Source organism: Sphaerodactylus townsendi, linkage group LG01 (genome assembly GCF_021028975.2).
Source record: "Sphaerodactylus townsendi isolate TG3544 linkage group LG01, MPM_Stown_v2.3, whole genome shotgun sequence".
Lineage (NCBI taxonomy): Eukaryota > Metazoa > Chordata > Lepidosauria > Squamata > Sphaerodactylidae > Sphaerodactylus > Sphaerodactylus townsendi.
Genome location: NC_059425.1, coordinates 98,971,962 through 98,998,157, shown reverse-complemented (window position 1 = coordinate 98,998,157; position 26,196 = coordinate 98,971,962). Strand labels below are relative to the sequence as shown.

The 26,196-nt window shown below is 41.5% G+C and overlaps 1 protein-coding gene across 1 annotated transcript in view; it reads right to left on the bottom strand.

Moving 5' to 3' along the window:
* SYNE1 (spectrin repeat containing nuclear envelope protein 1) overlaps positions 1 to 26,196 on the bottom strand; it is a 375,888-nt gene that overhangs the window by 136,412 nt on the left and 213,280 nt on the right. The window contains exons 91-97 of the mRNA XM_048488624.1: positions 25,129 to 25,320; positions 12,974 to 13,105; positions 11,913 to 12,019; positions 8,744 to 8,900; positions 8,434 to 8,565; positions 7,864 to 8,019; positions 2,967 to 3,176 (exon numbers count right to left, since the gene is read on the bottom strand). Of these exons, the coding sequence (XP_048344581.1) occupies positions 2,967 to 3,176; positions 7,864 to 8,019; positions 8,434 to 8,565; positions 8,744 to 8,900; positions 11,913 to 12,019; positions 12,974 to 13,105; positions 25,129 to 25,320 (1,086 nt within the window). The remainder of the gene's footprint in view (positions 1 to 2,966; positions 3,177 to 7,863; positions 8,020 to 8,433; positions 8,566 to 8,743; positions 8,901 to 11,912; positions 12,020 to 12,973; positions 13,106 to 25,128; positions 25,321 to 26,196) is intronic.

Below are 26,196 nucleotides of genomic sequence, written 5' to 3'. Positions count from 1 at the left end.
AAAATTATGCATGGGGTAGAAAATGTTGACAGAGAGAAATTTTTCTCTCTTTCTCACAATACTAGAACCAGGGGGCATTCATTGAAAATGCTGGGGGGAAGAATTAGGACTAATAAAAGGAAACACTTCTTCATAGCGTGTGTGATTGGTGTTTGGAATATGCTGCCACAGGAGGTGGTGGTGGACACTAACCTGGATAGCTTTAAAAAGGGCTTGGACAGATTTATGGAGGAGAAGTCGATTTATGGCTACCAATCTTGATCCTCTTTGATCTGAGATTGCAAATGCCTTAACAGACCAGGTGATCGGGAGCAACAGCCGCAGAAGGCCATTGCGTTCACATCCTACATGTGAGCTCCCAAAGGCACCTGGTGGGCCACTGCGAGTAGCAGAGAGCTGGACTAGATGGACTTTGGTCTGATCCAGCTGGCTTGTTCTTATGTTCTTATGTTCTTATGTTAAGGTGCTCAGTATGTGAACCATATACCTGCATGGCGCTATTTCCTCTACCACCACTGAGGAGTAATCTCCTACAAGAGCGCTGGACTCACTTTTCATTTAGTATAACTGATTTTACCTATACCTCTCTGCCTCATGAACTATCTTTAATTTCATTTGCTTAATGAAAACAAACTATTCATTTATGATAAAACATGATAAAAAAATACACAGATTCCCTTGATAGCAACAAGAAAAAAAGATTCTTCAAATCTTCATATATGCAAAAGCTTGGATTTGAGTCCATTTCCAGAGTGGCTCACAATATAAGTTACACAACATAAAATGAAAATAATAATACATTAACATCACTTGGATTATCCAACCAGGATCTGTGAGAACAGATCTGAACCCCTACTCTTCCACGGAAACTTTCTGGACCTGTCATAAACTTGCTGACTAAACTACTTCGCAAGGTTCTTGTGAGGATAACATGGAGGAATGGAGAATGACGCAAGTCACTTTGGGAAGAAAGGCGGGGTACAAATGAAGTAAAATAAATAAATAAATAAATAAATACTACATTAGAAAAAATTGGAACTACACATCAAATGCAAAGTGCCACATTTCCCTGGCATCTGAAAGCCATTAAAGATGGGGCAGAGCAAGCACCCCTGTGGAGAGAGTTACATAATTTCAGCGCCATGGCTGAGGCTCTGTCCTGAACAGCCACCCATTATACTTCAAATGATTGGCGAACAGAGGCACCAAGAAACAGCTTAAAGAACGAGTAGTACTTTATGTTTCTTGGACTCAAAATATTTGCAGCTGCAAAGGCCAACATCAGCATTTTGATTTATACCTAGAAAAGAACTGGAAGCCAATGAAGATGTTACAAAACTAGAATTATATGTTCCACTGAGTCAACACTTCACAGTCACATTTTGAAGCAATTATAGCTTTTGAACACTCTTCAAAGGGAGTTCCATACTGAACAGGTTACAATGATCCAATAGGAATGTAACTGAAGCATGAATTACCGTAGCTAGTGCCTTTTAATCCAGAAAAGGTTGTAACTGGCAAACCCCCTCAAGCAGGTAAAATGCATTTGACCACTTCTACCATCTACTAAGCAGCAGTGCCAGATCTGAGACTGACAACAGATGCATTTCTAAAACATGACTGTCATCTATGGTGGGTTTTGAAAAACAAGGGACAAATACTTTCCAACCATTATAGATTGTTCCTTGCAGAACAGATAACTAGCAGTCCTCGTACTGTCATACTTTTATCTTTGATGTCATATGATATCACAAGTAGTACTTAGGATGCAAATGTCTGGGAATACCACATTATGACTGGAAGTCAACTGCAGGAAATAGTAGTAAAATTCATACTTGCTGCTTGAAACTGAAATCAATTTTTCTCTAATGAGTCACAACGTATGTGAACTATAAACACAGTGCACATACAAGGACTATTCTGGTCAAGGAAGTCCAATTGCCATCATTTTTGCCAATTGAGCCTTCCTCTGCTCTCAAACAATCATATATATTTTCTAGCCTGCCCCAGAATATGTGAATTTTTACTCATGGAATTGAATTATGCCACAATGGCAACAAGATGATTTTGGATAGTTTCCAAACTATCTTAGTCAACCTTGTTTTTATATTGTTTGTAATATTTTTATTTGATTAATACACTTTTGCAAATATTACATTACCTTGACTGCTTCACAAAAAGTGAAATCTCAAAATAAAATTTTTAAAAAATAAGTATGACAGGGTATTACTATATATTTAAAATGACATTTTGAGTCCTGTGGTAAGCTGAAGTACTTCAGTCAAAGGTTGGCTCACAACCTGTTCAATTCCAATGGAAATTGGTTTCAGGTAGGTGGCTCTAAGTTGACTCAGTCTTCCAATCTTCTGAAGCTGGTGGAACGAGTATCCAGCTTGCTGGGGGTAAATAGTATATAATGGGGGAAGGCAATGGCAAACCATTCAATAAACTAAATTTGCCTAGTAAACGTTGTGATATGACATCATCCCATGGGTCAGTAATGACCTGGTATTTGCACCTTTACCTTTAAAATGACATTTACTACAGGTAGTAATGATCTCTGCATTCATCTTATTTTGCCAATTCAACAGCAGCAGAAATCAAGCAGTCCACATTTCATCGGTTGGATTATTTAAGTGTATATAAATAAACTGTGTAGTATAGATAAACAAAACCAAATCAAAATAAGCGAAAGATATGTATACTGTGAAATGTATGTATACTGTGATATGTATACTGTGAAATCTCTATTCTGTGAAATGTGATGCAATACATCTTGGTTTTGGAATGCTAAGTACATTTAAAACATTTTTTAGTCTTTAGTTGTAACAAAAGTCCTTTTTGTTTTGACTGAAATGGACTAACAAATTGGAATGTATTACTGACGGGAAAATTTCAACTTTTTGTGATGTATCAGCTACTCTTTTTTATCTATGAAGTACAATATTACAGAAAAAATTTCTGACCTGAAAATTCAGCATTTGCTGGAATCTCCCTTTCATCTGTTGGCATCTTTGGTTTACCACAGTCTCCAGTAATATTAGTCTCTGCTGCAAACAGTCCAAGGTTTCTTCTATCACATCTTTGTTATCAGCATTCTCAGGAAACATTTCAGAAAATAAACGCTTGTTTTTATCCATTTTTTCTGTCATTTCCTTGATATCTTTAGCAAGATCCTTAAGAATGTACAAACGTAACTTTAGAATAGATACTTTAAATGCAATAGACCATATAACAATAACAGTAAAAGAAATAATAATTAGCAGTAGCAGTAGTCTAGTATCTTATCTTGTTTCACAAAACCTGCTTTACATCTGAATTAAAAAACATGGTAACAAAATGTGTCAGTAATGTTGGGTATCATAACATGACACCAAACACAATGACATGGATACTAGTGGCTTCTGGTACATATTTATTGTACTGTATCCAACTCTGCAGAGAAAAAATAGTTTCTAAGCTGATACGAAGAAATGAAAATCCAAACAAATGTTAATTGAGCTTCAATATAAACATTTCTTGGGAGTTAATTCAGGAATGGACTGTCCCTGACGGTTTCCTGCTTATCCTTGTAGTCTCACTGATAAAGGTTGCAAATACCAATGAACAACGGAACACAAAAGAAGAAGAGATCACAAAGGACACCTCATTCACTTTAACAGAAAGATAAACTTTTGCCCTTCGGCAAAAAGAAACTTTAACAACTGTTTAATTATAATCCATGGAGAAGCTTATGTTTTTCTCATTTATTTCTATTAAGCTCTCCTATACACCATACACACTTAACGACGGTCATAAGAAAATCAAAGAAATGGCTTTAAGTATGGACAGTTCTCTTATGGATTACACATTTTAGATCAGATTTGACTTTCCTAAGTAATTTCAATGAAATATTATACTTAATGTTTGCTTCAGACATATCTAGAAATGTTCCAAAGTTTGCATTTATTTAGAAAGTCTACCTTCATAGCGAAGAAAGCTGTAAAACTGCTGAATTCTTTTATGTCATAGAAAACTTTATTCACAACTGTCACAGTGACAAAGGCAGTTTGAAAAAAGTGCAAGCTATTTCCCTAAGGTTCGGAAAGAATTACAGAAATATAGAATGTAACATACAACAGGAGAGGTTGAACAGGAGTGATTTGTTCTCCAGACACATCCAAACAATGACAGGTAAACAATGACAAACAACAACAAAAAAGACAACTCAGGATGTACAAATATTAAAAGACCAACACATTTCCGCTCATAAGTGTAAGGATGTTTTGATTCTCCAAGTGGGGTTATATCTGACAATTTCAAATATGAGTCAAAATTCAAAAGGAACTGGAAAGGGGAGATAATGAAACGGTTAGGGTGCAGGTATAAAAGCTCATTCTACTGAACAGCAAGTCAAGAATAGGTGAATAGGATATAAGACTGAAAAAACATCTGGATCCAGACAGTGGCGTATTTGCCTAGGGGTACCCCTTGTCCCCAGACGCCAAACTTCTGATCTTGTGGGGGGTGAAAAATCATCCCCCCACGTGACCAGAAAGATGGCGGTGGGGAGTGGAGCCAGGCGCCCCTGACCCTGCCCATGTTGATGACATGGGCGGGATCAAGAGTGCTCAAAGATGACGAGGCAGTAGGACCTCCTGCTGCCACATTGTTTCCGAGCAGCCTCGACCCTGCCCATGTATCAACAGCCTCGACCCTGCCCCCCCCACCACCCCAACACTCCCCCCACCAACTGAACTCCCAGCCAGCAGTCAGCAGTCTTTTCTGCTCTGCCCTCCGGGCAAACCAGAACAGACTGTGGTCCCTTGCCTCAGAGAAGTGCTTTTATAAGCACTAAGGCTGGGGGTGGGGCTTGGGGAAGCATGGCCACGCCTCCAGGGGCGAGTGCGGGCATGGCCACATACCCTGAGCCCCACTCTCAGGCCTCAGTGCTTATAAAAGCACACTGAGGCCGGGGACTGCAGCCTGTTCTGGCCTGTCTGGAGGGCTGAGCAGAAGGGGCTGCCAGCTGCGAGCCCAGCCAGCGGAGGGGGGGGAGAGCAGAGTGGGGGTGGAGCCCTGCCTTCAGGCAAGGGGGTGGCAGCGAGGGGGTGGAGCCCTGCCTTCAGACAGGGGGAGGACGGGCGCCCGGAGACCATTTACCCCCAGTACCTGGGCTAGGTAACAGCACAAGACATGTTTCAGAGAGGACAACATCAGCCACCAAGACAGGTAGCACATGTGTGGCACAGTATTTATCTGAGCTTATGGATGCACCACTAAGACTGATTTTTCACAGTCAAAATGCCCCGTTGCTAGCATGGAGAATATTCCTGTGCAGCTGGGATTTCTTCACGGCTCCTGTGGCTGAAGTGTATCTGCCATGTTGTTGCTCCAGCATTGCCCCACAGCATTGCCTTTGCTCTGTGGCTTTTAAAAATCGCCAATGTTGAGGATCTTTTGAAATGCCCCTTTGTTGCTCTGGTAGCTTCCGCTGAGATGAAAAACTCCACGGCAGCAGAACCAGGGCCATTTTTTCTGCCTTGATGCTCTGGCCCACCCCACCAATCAGCAGGCGCTGAGAATCTGCACCCTCCCTCCTGCGTAAAATCCTTGCATATGTAAGAGGATCCCTGTTGATAAGAGACGTGGCTGCCACTGCAGTAGGAAAAAAACCGGAGGGAGAGGGGGTGGAGGACGGTGATTCTCTCACACATGCAAGGATTTTAGACAGGGGGCCGAGGGCACCGATTCTCAGCACCTGTTTTGTGTCAAGCGTCATTTAAAACTAGTGAAAGTGAGTGGGAGGAACGGGGAGGGGGAAATTCATCCAATCAGAATGTGGAAATGGAGGTTGTCCGCGCATGCACGGGAGACATTGCAGAAGAGCAAATGGAAAAGCAACGGGCTTGTGCAGAAACAGCTGGGGCATAACGCGCCGCCCCGCCTCAAATCCCGGGAAGAACAGGGGAACCATGGGGAGTCAGAAGTAGGGCAAAAAGCACCATGGCAGATACGCTCCCGGATCTACCATGGGGCATTTTGGCCATGAAAAATCAGCTTAAGGAAAGCATTTTCAGACAATGCCCTCGGCATATATTCAGGGCAGATATAGTAAAATTTCTCGTGATCCTTGTTTCTATTCATATGTCTCTAATAATGTAGAAGACCATGCCCAATATTTTTTTCCATCGCCCATTATATGACAATATTCAATCTAGACTGAGCCAAATTATTCCACAGTCTTTGGAGTCAGAATATCACAACTGTTTTCTTTTGGTGGATATAAACCCAGAGATTACATATAGGGTTGCCTCTTTTATGCATTTATCAATTAAATTATAAGGAAAAGGTTCATGCTTGCCAACCCTCAAAAATAGATCTGTGTCCTGCTTTTGTTTAGGTAATTGATTATTGTGTTTTAAATTATTGCATATTTTATTTTACTGTATCTCTTTTATCAATATGGTATTATGTTATGTTGTTAAGGCCTATGGCTGTAAAATTAATGAATATTTACATTTACTTGATATTCAAGTCACTTGATGTGGAAAGGAGAGATGGTAACAAACAAGGATGGAAGGAGGCGGCCAGAATTTTCTTGCCTGTTAGCTGCACACCATACTTCACCACACCTCTCTCTAGGACAGGGGTAGGGAACCTGCGGCTCTCCAGATGTTCAGGAACTACTATTCCCATCAGCCCCTACCAGCATGGCCAATTGGCCATGCTGACAGAGGCTGTTGGGAATTGTAGTTCCTGAACATCTGGAGAGCCGCAGGTTCCCTACCCCTGCTCTAGGAGAAGGGAAGTCATGCTGTAGAGATGGAAGTGGAAGGAATCTAGAACTCCATGGCACCCCGATGACATTATGAGGTATGCACAGCATACCAAGAGCTCTAAGAGTCTGGAAGCAGGTTTGTGATAAAATAATCTATTTGCCAATTTATTTACAAACAGCTTTGTCTGTTCAACCTCCAGTTCATGGAAAATGTACCTATGAAAAGCTAATCAGTTTCTAGACTTAGTAGAAAGCAAAACTAACAATAACAACTATTCTTCATAGAACAGGAGCTACGATGAAAAAGGCCCAGGTGCTGGTCAATGCCAGAAGGCCATTCTAAGGGTCTGATTAGACAGTACGTTAAATGTGAGTTGGGCTGGAGGAGGAAAAACTCCCTAACACATGCAGCAGCAGGAAGTGCTTTATTGTTCTTTTCCTTCTACCTTACACACTTTTGCTAGCAGAAAAGGGCAGTAGAGGGAAGGATGTTAATATTACTACCGGCTCCATGTGTCTGTCTGTGCTACTTCTATCCTCCTGGCTTCCAGTGAGTAAACCCATCACTTTCATTGCAAACCACACAGGGATTTTCTGGAGCTAATCTGAGCCAGGATATTTTAATTCCCTTTTGTCACTGCAGCTCCCATGATCACCCTGAAGCTGGTATAACAGAAGTTTTCAAATGAAAATGTTGGGTGGGGGAAGAGAGCATTCCGAATGCCTGTGAGTCCCATCTGCCCTAGTAATGTCTGCCAGAACTATCAACCTCTTTACCCTCTGGGCAGGCCTGAGGTTGTCTGCTCCTAATCCAGGGTAGGGAAAGCACCCTTCCGGCTAATGAGGAGACAGGACAGTACCACTGCAAATAGCACAGGGTTGTTCTAGAGACGACTGGAGCAGCATATTTTGATTAGCTTCATTTTTGGCACTGCAACCTCTACCATCATCTGAAGTTGGGGTCAATTTTGAAACTCCTAACTTTATGTTTTGATAAATTATACCTACTACAGACGTTAGTACCTTTGTATTATTACACATACCCATACGTTTCAATAAGTGAAAAAGCACCACTTTAACTGGCAACTTAAGAAACCACTTACTTCCTGATCAGAGAGGCAAGTTTCAGTCATTTCAGATGCTGTGCATGTGGCAACAAATAAGCGTTCTTCAACACCATCTAGCCAGGAAGAGGTGGCTGAAACACCATTGTACAACTTTTGTTCAAAATTCAGGCTCTCCTTTGCAGACCCTTCACCCTAAACAAAGGCATCCAAAATGAGAGTGGCAACATATTAGTGCAACTAAATATATGTAGACATATCATTTATATTTTACCTTAGTAGAAGTCCAAAAGCAATCATTAGAACATGAAAAAAGCCCTGTTGGAGCTGATAGTGGCCCATCTAGTCCTGTCTTACACAGTAGTCAACCAATTATTCTGGAAGGACAACATCAGGGCATAGAGACCAAGCCCTTTCCCTTATATTGCCTCCAGGTACTGGCATTTGGAGGGTTTTTTCCCTCTGAATGTGGAGGTTTCTTTTAATCACTATGCCTAAGAGCTGTTGATGGACCTAATCTCCATGGTAGTTACTTTGCCTTCAAGTGCTAGCTGTGCAAAGACATGTCACAAGAAGTTAAACACAAATAAATGTAATAAAATATTCTACCTGACATGAAACCTCTTCAAAAGCTTTACTCAAACTAGCCAACAAAGATGGAGCTGATGGTTTCTCTTGTTCCTGACCTTCTGCTTTGAACAGTGTCATACCAGAAGTAAGTCTGTTTGGTCTTCTGTAGAGCTGTTAAAAGAAAAATGATTACAGTATTCTAGAAATCCTAAAATGAAAATATAAGATACATTTATTCTCTTCACAATTAGTAGGATTGTAGCCTACACTGTAATTTTTTTCCCAGAATACACTCTGAGTAAATGACATAACTGTATTGAATTACTGGCAATTTTCTTTTCTTACTTACTGGTTGATCCTGCTCTTGTTCCAGGGCATTTTGAAGAAATTTGTGTTTAATGATGAATTCTTGATTAAGACTTTCCCACTTCATTTTCATTTGATCTTTAGCTGATGGTTTCTCTCCTTCTAAGCCAAGCTCCTCTGATAACACATCTGGCTTCTTACTGTCATGGAAAACACAAAACACGCATTTTAAAATATTGGAGGAAACAGTTATCTAGTGATCCAAACTCTGTGTCATCAGAGTCTGATGTTGACTCTGGTCCAAGAGAAATCTCATTCAGAATATCTTACTTTAATTGAAACACGCTATTCTATACCAGAGGATGTTCTCAATAGTGGCAGCCAGGGAATGGATCTGACGGACTGGATCTTTCAGATGGATGCATTAATAGATAGAGATCGAATTAATCAGTCCAAAGTTCCCCCCTTGTCAACTTATATTTTTAGAATGTCAACTTATATTTTCAGAGTGGCACTTACTAACCTGAGATTCCAGGCTATACCAATGGTAGTGTATAGAGCAACAGTTCTCAACCTTCCTAATGCCGCAACCCTTTAATACAGTTCCTCATGTTGTGGTGACCCCCAACCCTAACATTTATCCATTTTACAGATGGAGAACACTGATGCAGAGAGTCTTAGGCAACCCTTGTGAAAGGATCATTCGACCCCCAAAGGGGTCGCGACCCCCAGGTTGAGAACCACTGGTATAGAACATGATGTAGTAATGTGCTGGTATCTAACTGTAGATGGCAGTCAGGCAGATTAGGACATTCTGCATTATGTTTTGGAGTATCCTATGATGACATAAGGACTAAATATATTAAAGGATTTCTCCCAATTGTGGGGGATTGTGAAAACAGTGGGAAACTGATTTGTCTACTATCCAATGGCAATCCATAAATTTCCAACTGAGTAGCACTTTTTGCTCATGCTGCAAGAAGAATCAGACTTCTTAAGGTGTCGTGATGATGCATTTTATTATTTGACGGGGATATTTGTATTAATACTAATTAGTTTGTTTCAGTTTTATTGGTATATGGGGTGCTTTTGTGTGTGTATAAGGAGATTGTGAAGGCCAATGGCCAAGACAATAAATTTATTGCTACTACTACTACAACAAAACAAATTAGCAATGTTGAAACTGTAATTGTATTGGGATATTCATTATTCTACTCTATTGCTATGTGAAATTCTCAATGTGTCTCCCACCTCTGTGCAGGCCAAGACCCAACCGCCCCCCCCCCCGGCCTCCATGAAGGCCAGTAGGGCCTGGGGAAGCCTGCACGGAGGCTGGGGCAGGGTGGGTGGGGCTCAGCCTGCACAGAGCTGGGGATGGAGCTCGTGGTGGGCGGCCCCACCTCCTCTGAGCCTCGCTCCCAGCCTTCATGCAGGCCTCCCCAGGCCCTGCTGGCCTGCATGGAGGCCAGCGGTAGGGGGGGTCTCAGCCTGCACAGAGGCCAGGGCGACTTGGTGGCATGTGGCACCACATCCCAGCCTCTGTGCAGGCCTCCCTAGGCCTTGCCAGCCTGCACGGAGGCTGGGGGAAGGGGGGGCTTGGCCTGCATGGAGGTTGGTGGGCTCAGTGGTGGGCAGCCCTGCCCCCCAAGCCCCACCTCCTGGCCTCCGTGCAGGCTAAGTCACCTACCCCTGGCTTCCAAGCAGGCCCACAGGGAGGCCAGTGGGTGGGGCTCGGTGGCGGCAGATGGCCCAGGCGGGCACTACAGCCGACTGCCTCCAAGCCCTCCCTCCCCCAGATCTCTGCAGGCCGGGTCCTGAGCTGTTCTGCACAGAGACCGGGGGGCGGGGCTCTGTGGCATGCACTCGGGAACATGGGTGACCCCATGTCCATATAGGTCGTACGTCTATGGGACAGACACATTGAGGGCAAGGCCAGCCGCAATCACTGGTTGACTTGTTACCACCTGACTTGCATGACTCACCCAAGCCTTATTGCTTGCTACTGTTAAACAGGAAGAACCCCAAGAAACCCCCAGTGTAGTAAGTATAGTGGTTAGAGTTTCAGACTAGCATTTGGGAAACCCAGGTTTGTATCATTCAGTCATGGAAACTCTTTGAACAGCCTTGGGTCACAGGATTTTTAATGGTAATAAGATGGAGGAGAACAGACTGATGTATGTTTCTTTCAATTTTTCATTCAGGGTCATGCCTAGTCAAGTTACTGAAGACTCCTCTTTGCAAAATTAATGTCATAGTGACTTGCAGTTTCAAGAGAGATAAACATGAAATGGAACCAGGCACAGGTGCAAGTGAGATCATGAGGCTGGAGCTTCAAGGTTAGAGATCCAGAGGGAGTTTTATACTCAAATTTCATCTCATTAACACAAGGAACCCTTGTTGTTCATTAGCACATTCCAGCAACAAAGGTACATAGTCACATATCTAAGTAACCTAGCACAGACAGAAACATACAGGGCAACTGGGCAGGCACCACACAATAAGGCCTGGTGGCTGGCACCACACAACTGGCCCCACCCCAGCCTGGTGGCTAGTGCTGCACACAGTTTCACAGGGAAAGCTTCCATGGGAAGGAAGAAATGAAAGCTGAAGACAGAAAGGCACATATGGGTTGGTGGGTGAGAAGGAGATAATAAGGAAAAGGAGAGAGACTGTGGGGGTTTTGAGGGAAAGGAAAAAGTAAATTGTGGGGTCAGTGACCTCAGAGGTCCTAGAGGTCCCCCACTTGTACATCTATTTTCTGGTAGGTGTACAGGCATGCCCACAACTGTGTAATTGTTCCAGTGGCAGTGGATGAACGTAATGGCTTCACTGATACTCTGAATGCACTGCCAATATCCTCAGATCCTTGCTACTAGGCATACTTTATTCAATCCAAGGCATTTTTTCGGATACTGCAAAAGGAGGAAATACTGTAGGAGGGTGAGGAAGATCATGCCTACCCTTCGTAATTAGCCTTCTATCATCCCAGTTGGAATTTTCTTATGAAAATATGTTTAGATGAAAAGCAGGTCACTAGTCTAAAGTGGGTAAAATCTTTAACACATTCCCATTATGTTTACTTCAAGTGTAATTTATATTTCACATTTTGTTTAAATAGATACATAAAGTACATGATCCAGATGTATGGTTAAAAACAACAACATATGGGACTACAGCTATCTTGACTGAACAAAAGTATTATTAAATGGCACCTGGGACAAATGTTATCAGGAGAAGAATGATGTATAAGGATTTCTTCTCCATGACTTGCCACTGAACGAAGGAGGTTCTTTTGTTCTGCCAGTTCTTTCTCCAGCTCCTGAAAGGAATCAAACACAGTTTCTTCAGCAACAGACTATTATCTAATTCTGTGTCCAATAAAATTTCTACAACCCATTTGAAGCAGACGGGATGGCACTTAAAATGTGTGAATTGTGCAAAAATGTGTGAATGAAATTCACACATGGCTAATGAGAACTTATGAGACCCACCACAACACGAATGAGGTCCTCTGTATTTAAAAATGACTAACTCTATGATTTGATGTCACAGTTTACAGTGCCTCCTGACATTTCCTTCTCTATAACTTTAGATGCCCTAAAATAATCATAATAAAACATCCAGAAAATGTATACTTCAATTCTTTATGCTACATTCTATCTGTCACAGCTTTGCTCCTCTGAAAAAATATGGTTAATTGTCCAGGCCAGTCACATCTACTGAGCCTCTGAAGTACCTTTATTCAAGCATTCTGGTGCCCACTGTTCTCTAGGTTTCTGATTCACAGGTTACTCCCAGCAGAAGCAGGAGCCATGTGAAAGGAACAGTGATGGCTGGGGTCTTTGATGGCAAGACATGTGATAGCCTCTGGCTGATGTGCATTGTTTGGCTCACTCACAGCATGCTCAGCAGAGTAATAGTACTTTGGGTGCAGAGGTAAATATAGACTGTGTACTGTACTCAGTTTCCTATAGTAGCTACTTCACAGTAGAGAATATAGTCTTGGGATTATGTGTACCTCTGCAGCAAGGAAATGTTAAAGCTAGGAGACATGTGAAATGATTCTCTTTGTGTTCTCAGGGATAGGATCATCATGGTAAAGTCTGCTTTCATGGAAAACAAAAGGTCATGAGATAGATCATAAAAACTAAATCTATAGCCTATGACCCAATCACAAACATGCTCCCAGCTATAGAATCAAACAAACAAATAAAATTAATTGCTCTATAATGCAAAGTTGAATCAGCACATGCACTGAGTACAGCAAGCTCACCTTCTGTCTCTGCAGGCTGCTTTGCTGTTGCTGTGAACGGGTTGTCTTTGCCTGCGCCAACCATTCTTGGACACTGGGACTTTGGGAGGTGACTGAATCGGATTCACATTCTTTTTCCTGTAGAGTTTCCTGCTTTGAATTTGAAAAAGGGAAAACACAAGAGGAATATGAAATTAGACAGATAGGTTTGCCAGTCTGAGGTTTACAATATTTCTCTTGCTCAGACCCAGATTAAGATCTGATTTAGGTGAAATTTCTTGACACATACAAAGTTACCTCTTATAACCTCTTCATTGCAACACATACAGCTTTAGAATGATGGATTCTACACAGTAGAAATATAATGGGTTGATGAAGGGAAATATCCTGGTTTGGGGACGTACTTTGTAAGGGTCCCTTCCTCAAAGAGGGATTGGCCCATTATATTTTCCTCAAACTGAGTTTTTCAAAAATCGCCAAAATCATGATGTTTTTGCAAAATCCCAGGTTGAATCCACTCCCAAGCAAACAGCACATTCACCCAACCACTTTATTTTTCCTGTCTGCCTCCCGTTCTCCCACCTTAACTTCATGCCAGTTTTACTTCTGCTGACCTACCAACCTGTGTGATAGCCTGCCATTTCTGAAACATCCTTCAAGCACGTTTTCTCCCCATGTCAGTGACTGTGAGCTTCATTTCACCCAAATGTGTACAGGAATGGATTCACAACAAATGCGGTCACTGTGAGCAATTGTCCCGTTTCCTTTTATTTTTTAGGTGCTCAAAGCACATAGCTAGGCAGATGCAACTTATTTGGATGTGGATGTGACATATTGTTTTGCTCCCTTTTTGGACAGATATTATTATTTTGTTTATCTCAGTTTTAGGGGGGGGGGGAGTTGTATGCCTCATGTTTACATGTGTCATGCTTTCAATGCCCTAAACTTTTTTCCACACTGGAAAAATGGAGGGGGAGGTCCTGCTTGGGATCTCAGGGTTGCTAATACTATTTGTAAAGCAAAGTGACCCAATTTAAATTGGATACTACCTACATGGATACACATTTGAGCCAAACATCATATTTAAATAAACACAGTTTATTATCAGAAATTATTGATATGCTGCAAGTTTCAAGACTGGCTGCTGTAAGAAATGACTTCACGTAAAGTAAGCAAGTGATTTCCTAAAATTTCTGTTTCTTCTTTCCTCCACAGGAAAGCAACCCTACTCATGTGAGGATGGGGTATAGCAGTAATGGCGAACCTATGGCACGGGTGCCAGAGGTGGCACTCAGAGCCCTCTCTGTGGGCACGCACAAACAAAGTCACCCCCCCACACACACACACATCTAGGCTGGCCTGGGCCACTGGGCTCGATTATTAGCATTAAACCTAAGACCTAGTTTTGGGGAAGCAGTGTAGGTAACCCTGTTAAGTGCTGTTAAACCCCACTGATTTTCATGTGAAGAACTAAAGCGCAATCCTTTACCTGGGAGTAAGCTTGGCTGCTGGCAATGGGGCTTGCTTCTGAGTAAACCCTCCCCACACAATCTCTCCTAAGAAATACCCAGTTTAGCAAAAACACGAAGGGGTTCTGGGGCATGTTGAAAACTTTTGATGGCCTTGATGTGCAAGACACATAAAGATGCTTACAAAGTTGGTAGGTATGTAAACCTGAGTACACTTTATTTTTCCAGTGAATCAAAAGGCAATAGCAAGAATTACTTAACAATGGCAACATTAATGAACTCTGTGAATAAGATTCAAAATCAACAATTTCAAGACAAACGGAAAGTCTACTTTTCATACTACTCTCAAAAATAAGATTAACAATGAAGAAAGGGAATGCTGTAATCACTAAAAGTCATGGGCTTCTCAAAAACAAGTCATGCCAGACTAACCTTATCTCTTTTTTTGATAAGAGTGACAAACTTGGTAGATTTATTTTATTTATTTATTTTATTATTTCATTTTTATACCACCCTCCCCCAAAGGGCTCAGATGAAACAAATGCTGTGGATGTAGCATAGCTTGATTTCAGTAAGGCCTTTGACAAAGTGCCCCATGATACTCTTGCAAGAAAGCTAGTAAAATGTGGGCTAGACAAAGCTATTGTTATATGAATTTGTGATTGGTTGACTGACCAAACCCAAAGGGTGCTCATCAATGGCTCATCTTCATCTTAGAGAGATGTCACTAGTGGGTTCTGTCCTGAAACCAGTGCTATTCAATATTTTTATTAATTACTTGGATAAATGGAATAGAGGGCATGCTAATAAAATTTGTAAATGACATCAAATTACGATGGGTAGCTAACGCCCCAGAGGACAGGGCCAGAATTCAAAATGACCTGGACAACTTTGAGAGCTGGGCCAAAACTAACAAAATAAATTTCAGCAGAGATATATGTAAGATACTACAATTGCACAAAAAATGAAATTAACAGATATAGAATGGGTGACACTTGGCTTGACACTTGGCTTGACAACAGTAAATGTGAAAGGAATCTGGGAGTCTTAGTAGACCACAAACTGAATATGAGTCAGCAGTATGATGCAGCAGCCAAGAAAGCTAAGGCAATTCTGGGCTGCATCAATAGGAATATAGGGACATGATAGCATCACTCTATTCTGCATTAGTCAGACTTCACCTGGAATACTATGTCCAGTTCTGGACACCACAACTCAAGAAGGATATTGACAAGGTGGAATGGGTCCAGAAGAGGGTAGCCAAAATGATAAAAGATCTGGATTCCATGCTCTATGAGGAATGGCTTAGGGAGCTATGTATATTTAGACTGGAAAAGAGAAGGTTAAGAGCTGACATGATAGCCGTGTTTAAATATTTGAAGGGATGTCATGTTGAAGATGGAGCAAACTTGTTTTCTGCTGCTCCAGAGACCATGACAAGGAATAATGAATTCAGAGTGCAGGAAAAGAGATTCAACCTAAACATTAAGAACTTCCCTATGGTATGGACTGTTTGACAGTGAAATACACTGCCTCAGAGTGTGGTAGAGTCTCTTTCTTTGGAGATTTTTAAACAGAGGCTGGATGGTCATTTGTCAAGGGTGCTTTGATTGTGTATTCCTGCATGGCAAGAGGTTGGACTGGATGGCCTTTGCAGTCTCTTCCAACTCTATGATTCTAGAGCTATATCAACGCAACAGTCTTGCATTGTAGCACTGGAAGACAATGAAGTTGCAAGCTCAGCAAAGAGAGGAAAGGCTTGTTGGCTCAGGGATCTCACTAATTTTTTTCTTCAGAATTTCATTTGCCTTTCATAATGTGGTCACTTAATCAAATCTAAGAACATAAGAACATAAGAACATAAGAACTAGCCTGCTGGATCAGACCAGAGTCCATCTAGTCCAGCATTCTGCTACTCGCAGTGGCCCACCAGGTGCCTTTGGGAGCTCACATGCAGGATGTGAAAGCAATGGCCTTCTGCTGCTGCTGCTCCTGAGCACCTGGTCTGCTAAGGCATTAGCAATCTGAGATCAAGGAGGATCAAGATTGGTAGCCATAGATTGACTTCTCCTCCATAAATCTGTCCAAGCCCTTTTTAAAGCTATCCAGGTTAGTGGCCATCACCACCTCCTGTGGCAGCATATTCCAAACACCAATCCTGCGTTATTGGCCGAAGAGTCATTTCCTTTTATTAGTCCTAATTCTTTAGCATTTTTCAGTAGATGCCCCTGGTTCTAGTATTGTGAGAAGAGAAAAAATTTCTCTCTGTCAGCATTTTCTACCCATGCATAATTTTATAGACTTCAATCATATCCCCTCAGGCGTCTCCTCTCCAAACTAAAAAAAAGAGTCCCAAGCATGCAGCCTCTCCTCATAAGGAAGGTGCTCCAATCCTTCAATCATCCTCGTTGCCTTCTCTGCACTTTTCTATCTTCCGATATCCTTTTTGAGATGTAGCGACCAGAACTGAACACAGTACTCAAGTCGCGATGTACACGTATAGGCATGACAATCTTTGCAGTTTATTCTCAATTCCTTTCCTAATTATCCCAGCATAGAGTTGCCTTTTTTTCACGCTGCCATGCATTGAGTTGAGCATTCCCATGGAACTATCAGCTAAGGCAGCCCAAATCCCTTCCTGGTCTGTGACTGATAGCACTGACCCTGTAGCTCTTAGCCGTGAAGTTTGGATTTTTTTTGCCCCGTGCATCACTTTACATTTAAGCTACATTGAACTGCATTTGCCATTTCTTAGCCCACTCTCACCCTGGTATCCAAGGTCGCTTGGAGCTCTTACTTAATCCTTTGTGGATTTCTTACCACCCCTACATGGTGGTATCATCACACAAAACTTGGCCACCCACACCTACCCACCCCTACTTCCAGGTCATTTATGAATAAGTTAAAGAGCACTGGTCCCAAAGCGAGGATCCTTGGGGACACCCTCCCTACATCTCTCCATTGTAGGGAGCACGTTATACCCACCCTTTGTTTCCTGTTTACCACTCCAACCAGTTTTTTAATCCATAGGAGGACTTCCCTCTTATTCATGTTGCTGAGTTTTCTGCTCATAGTCTCTGGTGAGGAACTTTGTCAAAAAGCCTTTGGAAATCCAAGTAGACAATGTCCTGGTTCACACTTATCCACATGTCTGTTTACACCCTCAAAGAACTCTAAGTAAGTTTGAACAGGACTTGCCTCTACAAAAGCCATGCTGACTCTTCCTCAGCAGGTCTTGCTTTTCTACATGTTCCCAATAATTTTATCTTTGTGATAGATTTCTACTTGTTTACCAGGAACAGATGTCAAACTGACACAGCCTGTAATTTTCGGGTCCCCTAGACCCTTTCTTAAAAGATTGGTGTGACATTGGCCATCTTCCAGTCTTCAGGATGGAGCCTGATTTCAGGGATAAGTTGCATATTAATGTGAGAACATCGGCGAATTTTACATGCTTGAGCTCTTTAAGAACTCTTGGATGAATACAATCTGGGCCAGGGATTTGGTAGCATTTAGTTTATCAATGGCTGCCAGAACTTCTTCCTTGTCTACCCACTAACTTTAGCTAGTTCCTCAGTTCACCTCTAAGAAGCTTGGTTCAGGTGCAGAATTTTTTCCTCCCACCTCCTCTTGGGTGAACGGTGCAAAATTCATTCAGCTTCTCTAAAATCTCCCTGTCACCTTTTAGCACACCTTTTGTTCCTTCATCGTCTAACGGACCTACAGCTTCCTAACTGGCTTCTGTACTTGATAGCGAAGGAGCTGTTGCTAGTCCTTGATGTTAAGCAACCATCGCGTTCCTCATAATCCTTTTGCCTCCCGCACGGCTAACTTGCTTCTCTTTGCCACCATTTGTGTTCTCTGCGACACATTGCTTCATCGAAGTTAAAGTTTGGACTTCCATTTTCTAAAAGGCATCTTTTTTTGTACCTAATAATTACCTCAAACCTCCCTTATTAGCAAAAGCGGTGGCTTTTCTTTTGGATCTGGGCTGCCTTTCCTAACCCTCGGAACACATTTCCAGCTGAGCTTTTTTAAGACTGTGTTTTTTAAATAACCTCCAAGCACCTTTGACATTTTTTTTGACTCTCTTGATTTTCTCCCTTTTCAGCTTCCTGCGCGCTATTATCCCCCTCATCTTTGAGGAATTTCCCTTTCTGAAGGCAAATGTAGCTACATCGGTAGTAGTTGTCACTTGTTAGCATGCAGAGATACTGAATCTGGACAACATTGTGGTGGCTGTTCCCTATCGACTCCAACAACACTGACTTCCCTTTTACCAGGTCCTGGGTCCCCACTTAGAATTAGATCACAAGATTTTATCTCCCTGGTTGGTTCTACAACCATCTGCTCTAAACCACAGTCATTTAGGCATATCCAGGAATGTTCTCTCCCTTACTATGACCTGAACATGCATTTTTTTCAGTTTATGTGGGGATAGTTAAAATCGCCCATTACCACGGTATTTTGCTTTGTTGGCCTCTCCTAATTTCTTTTCCATCTCAGAATCCTCTTGTGCACTTTGGTCAGGGGCGTATAATATATTCCTAATGTTAAACTTTGCTTTCCCACCCCTGAGTGACATTGATATCCACAGTGCTTCTGTAGAGGAATCAGCTCCCCTGCATTGCTCCATATTTTATGTGACACTCATGCTCTCTTTGATGTAGAGGGCCACCCCACCCCCCTATCGCCCTGTCCTATCCTTTCCTGTAGAGCCTGTAACCTGGGGATAAATGGAGCATCCCACTGGTTCTCCCCTTTTTTTCATTCCACCACCATGTCTCTGTGATGCCCACTATATCAATGTCCTCCTTCAAAACTCTGTACTCCAGCTCTCCCCATTTTAGGTCGTAATGCTTCTACTATTAGGCATAGGGGCACTTGTATACCTCTGTCTCTGTGTCCTTAACCTGGGATTTATGTGTTTTGCCCTCTAGCCTTTTGTAGACACTTAATCACTTATCACATTGCTATGTCTCACCGGCATGTGGTTGATTTAGAAAAAAACCTCTCTCTGTGTCACCATCCCCGGCGGACTCTGTGACATTCGAACCGAAGTCACTCTCAGCTCCTGTGGAAGCACACAAAATTAATGATGTCGTTTAATGATGAAAACTTTGTTGGCTATGTGATTCCCTGATTGGCAGAATGGTATGGAAGCAGCATCAAGATTTGGAAAACAATAGTACAGAGCACTCACAAAAGAAGCATGAATGAGTGGGAAAGAAAGGTTCATTTCATGAATGTTTCTAAAAATTGAATCTCAAGAAAACTGGGGCAACATTAGCTCACTCCTCATCTCCTTTTTGTATTAAGGTTACATTTGGATTTGCCAATATATACAACCACTTGACATTTCTGTAGTACAAGAGACATTGTATTGGGTTCTAAGGAATCCATTGTAAAACTATTTGCTATTGTCCAAACCATATGTTGACAAGGTCAAGTGCAATTTGTTTAGAGTTTTCAGCTTATGGTCCAATGAAGACATTTTGGTCAACAAAAATCCGAAGAAGAAGAAGAGTTTGGATTTATATCCCCCCTTTCTCTCCTGCAGGAGACTCAAAGGGGCTTACAATCTCCTTGCCCTTCCCCCCTCACAACAAACACCCTGTGAGGTAGGTGGGGCTGAGAGAGCTCCGAGAAGCTGTGACTAGCCCAAGGTCACCCAGCTGGAGTGTGTGGGAGTGCACAGGCTAATCTGAATTCCCCAGATAAGCCTCCACAGCTCAGGCAGCAGAGCTGGGAATCAAACCCGGTTCCTCCAGATTAGGTACACAAGCTCTTAACCTCCTACGCCACTGTTAGAAACCAACATTGTTTCCTTAGATAGAACTTCTAACAGAGTGTTAGAGCACATAATCGAACCAGTTGTGTTCAGTTTCCCAGTAGTTGCACTTCCTGTCTCATCATTTAGTTTTCCAGTATATTTAGATGGAGAGTGTAGGGCCTGATGAAGCAATGTAGTATCAACAACCTCATAAATTTGTCTTGTTACATCTGAGTTGACTGCTCCTGGTTCATTGTCATTGTAAACACTCAGCACCTCAAATCTGTTTGAGAGGGGCATACTTCCAATATAGCTGCCTAGAAGGTCGTTACTGGAATAAAATTGATCTATTCTTGATTGTTTACATGGTTTCTGCTTGGAGATATTTGGCGATATTTGGCGATGACCGGCATAGTTTCTTTGCCCCCACTGTCTTAATTAGATATAGTATCAATCCGTCAATCAATCAATCAATCAATCAATCAATCAATCAATCAATCAATCAATCAATCAATCAATCAATCAATCATGCCTTTATTGGCAAAAAGTCAGGATAAAACAAACTCATCTATATATAAAAGACAAGTTAATTCGTGCAGAAGAATGTTTGGGCACTCATGTGAATACACTTATAATGTGCTAATTAGATATAGTAGTGGAACTTGCAAAAAAGCTCTTGGAATAAACCTTTACAGGCTATGACCTGGCGAAAGTGTCCAAGCTTAGATTAATACAACTAGGTGGTTAGAAAAAATAATACTGCTTTAGAAATTGTTTTTAAAGCCTATAAAACTTAAAAGTTTAAATTCAAAGTCTTTAGTGGTTCCCAAGAGCTGAGTAGTCAGGCTGCTGCTGCTGCTGTGCTGAGGGCTACTCCCCTTCCAATTAACGTGAGAGTAACCAACTGGCCCTTCCAAAACTCTCAGCAAATTAAGAACGTTATCTTTTCCAAGAATAAATAAAGTGAAACAGCACTTGAAAGAAGGAGCAGTTTCAAAATGATCAGCTCAAGTAGGAACCGTCTAGTGCACAGAGCCATTCAAGTCAGCTCGCCAACAGCCCAAGAGAGCACAAAGAAAGCACAGAGTTGCAAGCAGTTCTTGTCTTGTCATATCTTCCAAGACTGAACAATTTAAGCAGCATAAAACCATTACAGCACAGGCATTTCGAAAGTGTATCAAACAGAAAACAAAGGAAAAAGTAGACCAAATAATCATGGAGGAGCTCCGCATACGAACTTCACCAACGCCTCCTTTTTGTATTAAGTTTATGGCACTGAGTACACCAACTGTCTCTACCTACTATTATACTTCATTTACAAAAGTGATCAGTTAATTTATTTTATTTTATTAAATTTGTACCCTGCCCAATTCCAAATCGGGGTCAGAGCAGACCAGAGTTAAATCCCTCTCAGGAGTTTAAAAAGCAGGGCATGACAGTATCTATTAATTTCCTGCATCTGGTATGCAGAGGTACATAGCCTCTGAGCACAGAGGTTCCATGAGCTACCATGATGAATGATGGGAAGAGCTCTGAAAAAGTGAAGAACCAAAGAAGGGAGTCATGGGGTGTGGTTTATCAGGTAAATATGAATTGTAGCATTTGTAGCGTTTTAGTGACTCGGATGATCATTCTCCCATTGAACTCTTTCACTACAGATATTTTAAGATCAGCTGAAACTGGAAAAGCAACTTACTAGTTTATGCCATTCCGAGTCAGACCTGGTTTGTGTCACATTGCTCAGTACAAATTCCCCTATGTATAGGTACAGTTTATGGACAAGTCACTACATGTCCTCCTCGAGGTAAAAATTCCAGCTAACATATGCCTTACAGAAGGGTTGAGCTCAGTAAGAATAATACAACTGGATTTTAATTTGCAATTATATCTTCCATTATGGTATAATGACAGGAACAGTATTGCCTCAGAAGCAGCTACCAGGCTAATTCACCCTTCCACAGGTTGAATCATACATGCATAAGCCTTTATTGGTATAAAATACAAAAAAGAAATCAATAGAAAACAGCCACAGCAGAAAAGAAAGTAAAAAGATGGGATAGTCCCCATCTTCTATTAGCTCCCATTGGAAACAATGGAGGATGGGGCACCCCCTTTGGGGGCTCCATAACTTTGTATCCCCTGAACCAAACTTCACCAAACCTGGGTGGTAACATCAAGAGAGTCAACTGAAGATACCCTGAAATTTTGGTGCCACTAGCTTATAAATGTGCCCCCTGCAGGCAAAAAACAAAAATACCACTAAAAAACCCAAAAATGCAAACAAACCTGAATTTTTCAGTATACCCGAATACATTCAGGTAGCCGAACCAGAGATTTGGCTGATTCAGCTATAATGATAGTATTACAGCCGAATCAAGCTGAATCTGAATTGTACCATTTTTTTCCAGTATTGCTCAAGCTTAACCAGGAATAAGCATGTTCATCAATTGTCTCTTCTTATATATCCTATTAAACATAGTTTTAGTCTCACAATGAGTTCTTAGGTTTGGGGTACTTCAAATGGCAAACCTATTTTCTGAACTTTGTTAAAAGACACAAATGACTTTCAAAGATTTATCCATTGTAACTTTTGGGAGCTTCCAAGACAAACAACTTATTGTTGAAGCTACACACAATTGACACTCCCATCCAAAGGTGTGTGTGTAGGCAGGCAAATCTGCCAGTGTGAGCAGTGTGTGGCAGTGCCAGTGGATTTGCACTCCCCAGGGCACTTGCTCCAGCAGAGGGGAAAATCTTCTGGCATGCAGGCACTGCAGCCCTCCCCGGCAGTGGGACTTCAGAAAGATATGTTGATAAAAACTATTTTCTGTCTCTTCATGACAGAGTATGAGAGTGTGGTATTTGTAAAGATTTTTTCCATTTTTTTCACTGTTCTGACAATGTTAACATAGTCTAGTGTTTCATGTTTATTAATAAAAGCCTTGTCTTAGGGTATTTCACTGGGCTTCAATTTATTTTATTCAGTGTGACAGAATGGTATGTTGTCCCATATGCCACACTACCACATTGCAATCTACAGGGAAAAAACTCTGCGGGCCTTAACTATGCTGGAAATGTGTATGAGCTCTTGCCTATAGAATGTAGCTCGACTATTTCATGTACCCTGTTTCCCCTAATATAAGACATCCCCGAAAAATAAGACATAGTAGAGGTTTTGCTGAAGTGCAAAATATAAGGCATCCCCCGAAAGTAAGACATAGCAAAGTTTTTGTTTGGAAGCATGCCCGACGAACAGAACACAGGAAAAATAAGACATCCCCTGAAAAAGAACTGCTGGGGCAGGTAATATAAAGACCTGTCTTATATTAGGAGCTCACCAATTATTTGCACAGTAAAGTCAAGGCTTCATAAAAAAAAAATAGCTGGACTATCCACCTTTGAAGTATTGCCAAAGGTCCTAGTCAAGCACAGAGGATCCTTTTATGCACACTTGCAGCAAGGAAACAGAGTTCCAGAAGTAAATAACAAAATATGGACTTTTGTGTAGTTTTGGTCTTCAATTTAGCCTAACAATTAGGGATGCCATCCTAATGGAGGGGCCTGGGGATCTCTCAGAATGACAGGTCATCTCCAGACTAGGGAGATCAGTTCCTCTGGAGACAATGGATGCCTTGGAGGGTGGCCACTATGGTATTGTAACCTAGTGAGGTCAATGTCCCCCTCAGGCTCCATTCCCAAATCTCTAAGAATTTCTCAATCTGGAGCTGGCAATCCTACACCCTCCCACACACACCATGGGTAGCCACAGGGTACCTGGTAACCCTGCTGATAATAAAACATTTCATTCTCACTGACGTATAATGCCATAGAGTTTACCATTCGTTTTCTCCGGCAGAAGTGCTCTCTTGTACTCTGGAGACCAGTTGTAATTCTGGGAAATCTTCAGGTCTCGCCTGGAGGTTGTCAACTCTACTGGTTTATGTCTCATTTCAGTGTAGATTTTACATAGAGGCATGCGTGGCTTTATTGCACTCTATACTAGTTGACAAAAAAACCCCTGTTCTCTGAGGGTTTCTCCAAATCTTATTGGCAGGGGTAGACCAAATAATTATGATATCTGTAGCTGCGTTTGAGAGAGAGCATCCTGCATATAATTTGCTTAGAGTCTAACTCTTAACTGCTAGATTATACTAGGTCAAATGATGCACACAGAGATTTTATGTAGCTAATTAATTTCTCTCCTTTAACAACTGTTGTCCCACCAGAGGACAAACCATCAGCAATGCCAGGGCAGTTTCAGAAATATTTTTCTAAGTAGTGTGAGGAATGAATGTGAGAAAAAAGTGAAAATTCCTGGTGTATAACACCACTCCATGCATATGCCCAATGACTATGACTATGCTGATTCACATTAAATCTGTCAAATGCCATATTACTCCCACATTTTAATTACATTAGCTCTCTCTAAACCAGGGAATGACATCTTCAGGTGAAGACACATCTCTGTTTGCCGATTTCTCTTCCATCACACATAAAGAGAAATGACTTAATCTCTTTCTTGCCTAAAAGACTATCAGACAACTCAGTCAAAGTGATTACAGTTAATAAGTATGCTAAAACATGAACAAAAAATACAGCACCTAGCTTAAACAGGGTACTATTTGAAGTGGGAAAGGTGATAAGGAATTGAGAGAGAAGTTAAGTAAATATAGATCTCCTGACTAGTAATCCCCTCCAATATTAAACAGTGTATTACTGCTTTATGGAAGACTTGGGGAGAAACAGTAAGACAACAATCAGTTAATTAAATTATAACCAAGCTGGAGGATTAAAATGTATCAATAATGTATTAGAATTAGACTTATAATAACAAAAGTTTCTCTCTACAAATTGTCCTACTATAGAGGAAAAGGATACATGTTAACCTAAACTCCCCCCTCCCCCTTTAAAGCCAATTATGAAGAGCTTCTTACTTGGATGTTGATCTGCTTGTCATGAAGGACTCTCTGCAACTCCAAAAGACTTCCCTTTAGTGTTCTGAGCTTTATTGCCAGCTGTTCAGCCTCATCCTTGGTACGAGCTTTCCCTTCCATGAGAAGGTTTTCATTGTGCACCGACAGCTCAGACAAAGCCACCACCTTCTGCTCAATTTCCACAAGCATGTTCTGAAGCAGCAAAAACAAGGAGGCAAATTCATACATCTTGCAGCATCCACCAAGTTTTCTGGCAAGGAGACCAAGGGATTGTTTCAACCTCTTTCAATTTACGAGTATGCCGAGTCTGCACCTTGGCCCTCCCCAGTTTTCTCCAGAGTCCTCAAAAATGTGCTGCCAGTAGTATGCATTTTTCAAAGATCTTTTGTATTGGTATTTTTCTAAGTAGATTCAGATCCACCAACAGCTTGCCTTGTTTGAAAGCAAAGATTCTGCTGCAATGTAAATATTTGTTTGTATTTCAGTTTCAGAGGTGAAATGTTATTTCATCATTTTAAGTTACCGGTACCTTAAAGGAACCACAATCCATTACGGATGTCCTTTTATTTTGCCACTTCTGCCAAGTATTTTCAGGGAGGTTCCTTTCTCTGCCCTCCTCTTCCTTCCGTCTTCTCATTGCGCTGGTTGTACTGACAAGCTTCTTTCCTCACTGTAGATCTTTCTGATTGGTGAATAAATGGCCCTAAGAACCCTCATGTAATCTTCTTTTGTCTAGAGAGCGACTTACAGTGACAAATCTCTGGCATGTTTATTTTGAAATGTCGCTAAGTACTACTTACACGTTTTATAGAAAAGATGGTAATAATCTGAATATAACTTAAATGATTTACATTTAAATAGTATTTTTATATTTCCAAATAAACTTAATATTACCATAGATAGGGGATAAGGATGGTATTTCAGTATATACTGAAGGAATGAGAAAAGACTGAAGACATAGCTCAATCACAGTTCGATGGCAGGCCAAAGTCTAGAAGCACACTTGTTGCTACTTAGTGTTCTGTGTCTTCAGGCAACTTAATTACATTCTTAAAATACTAGGGCTCC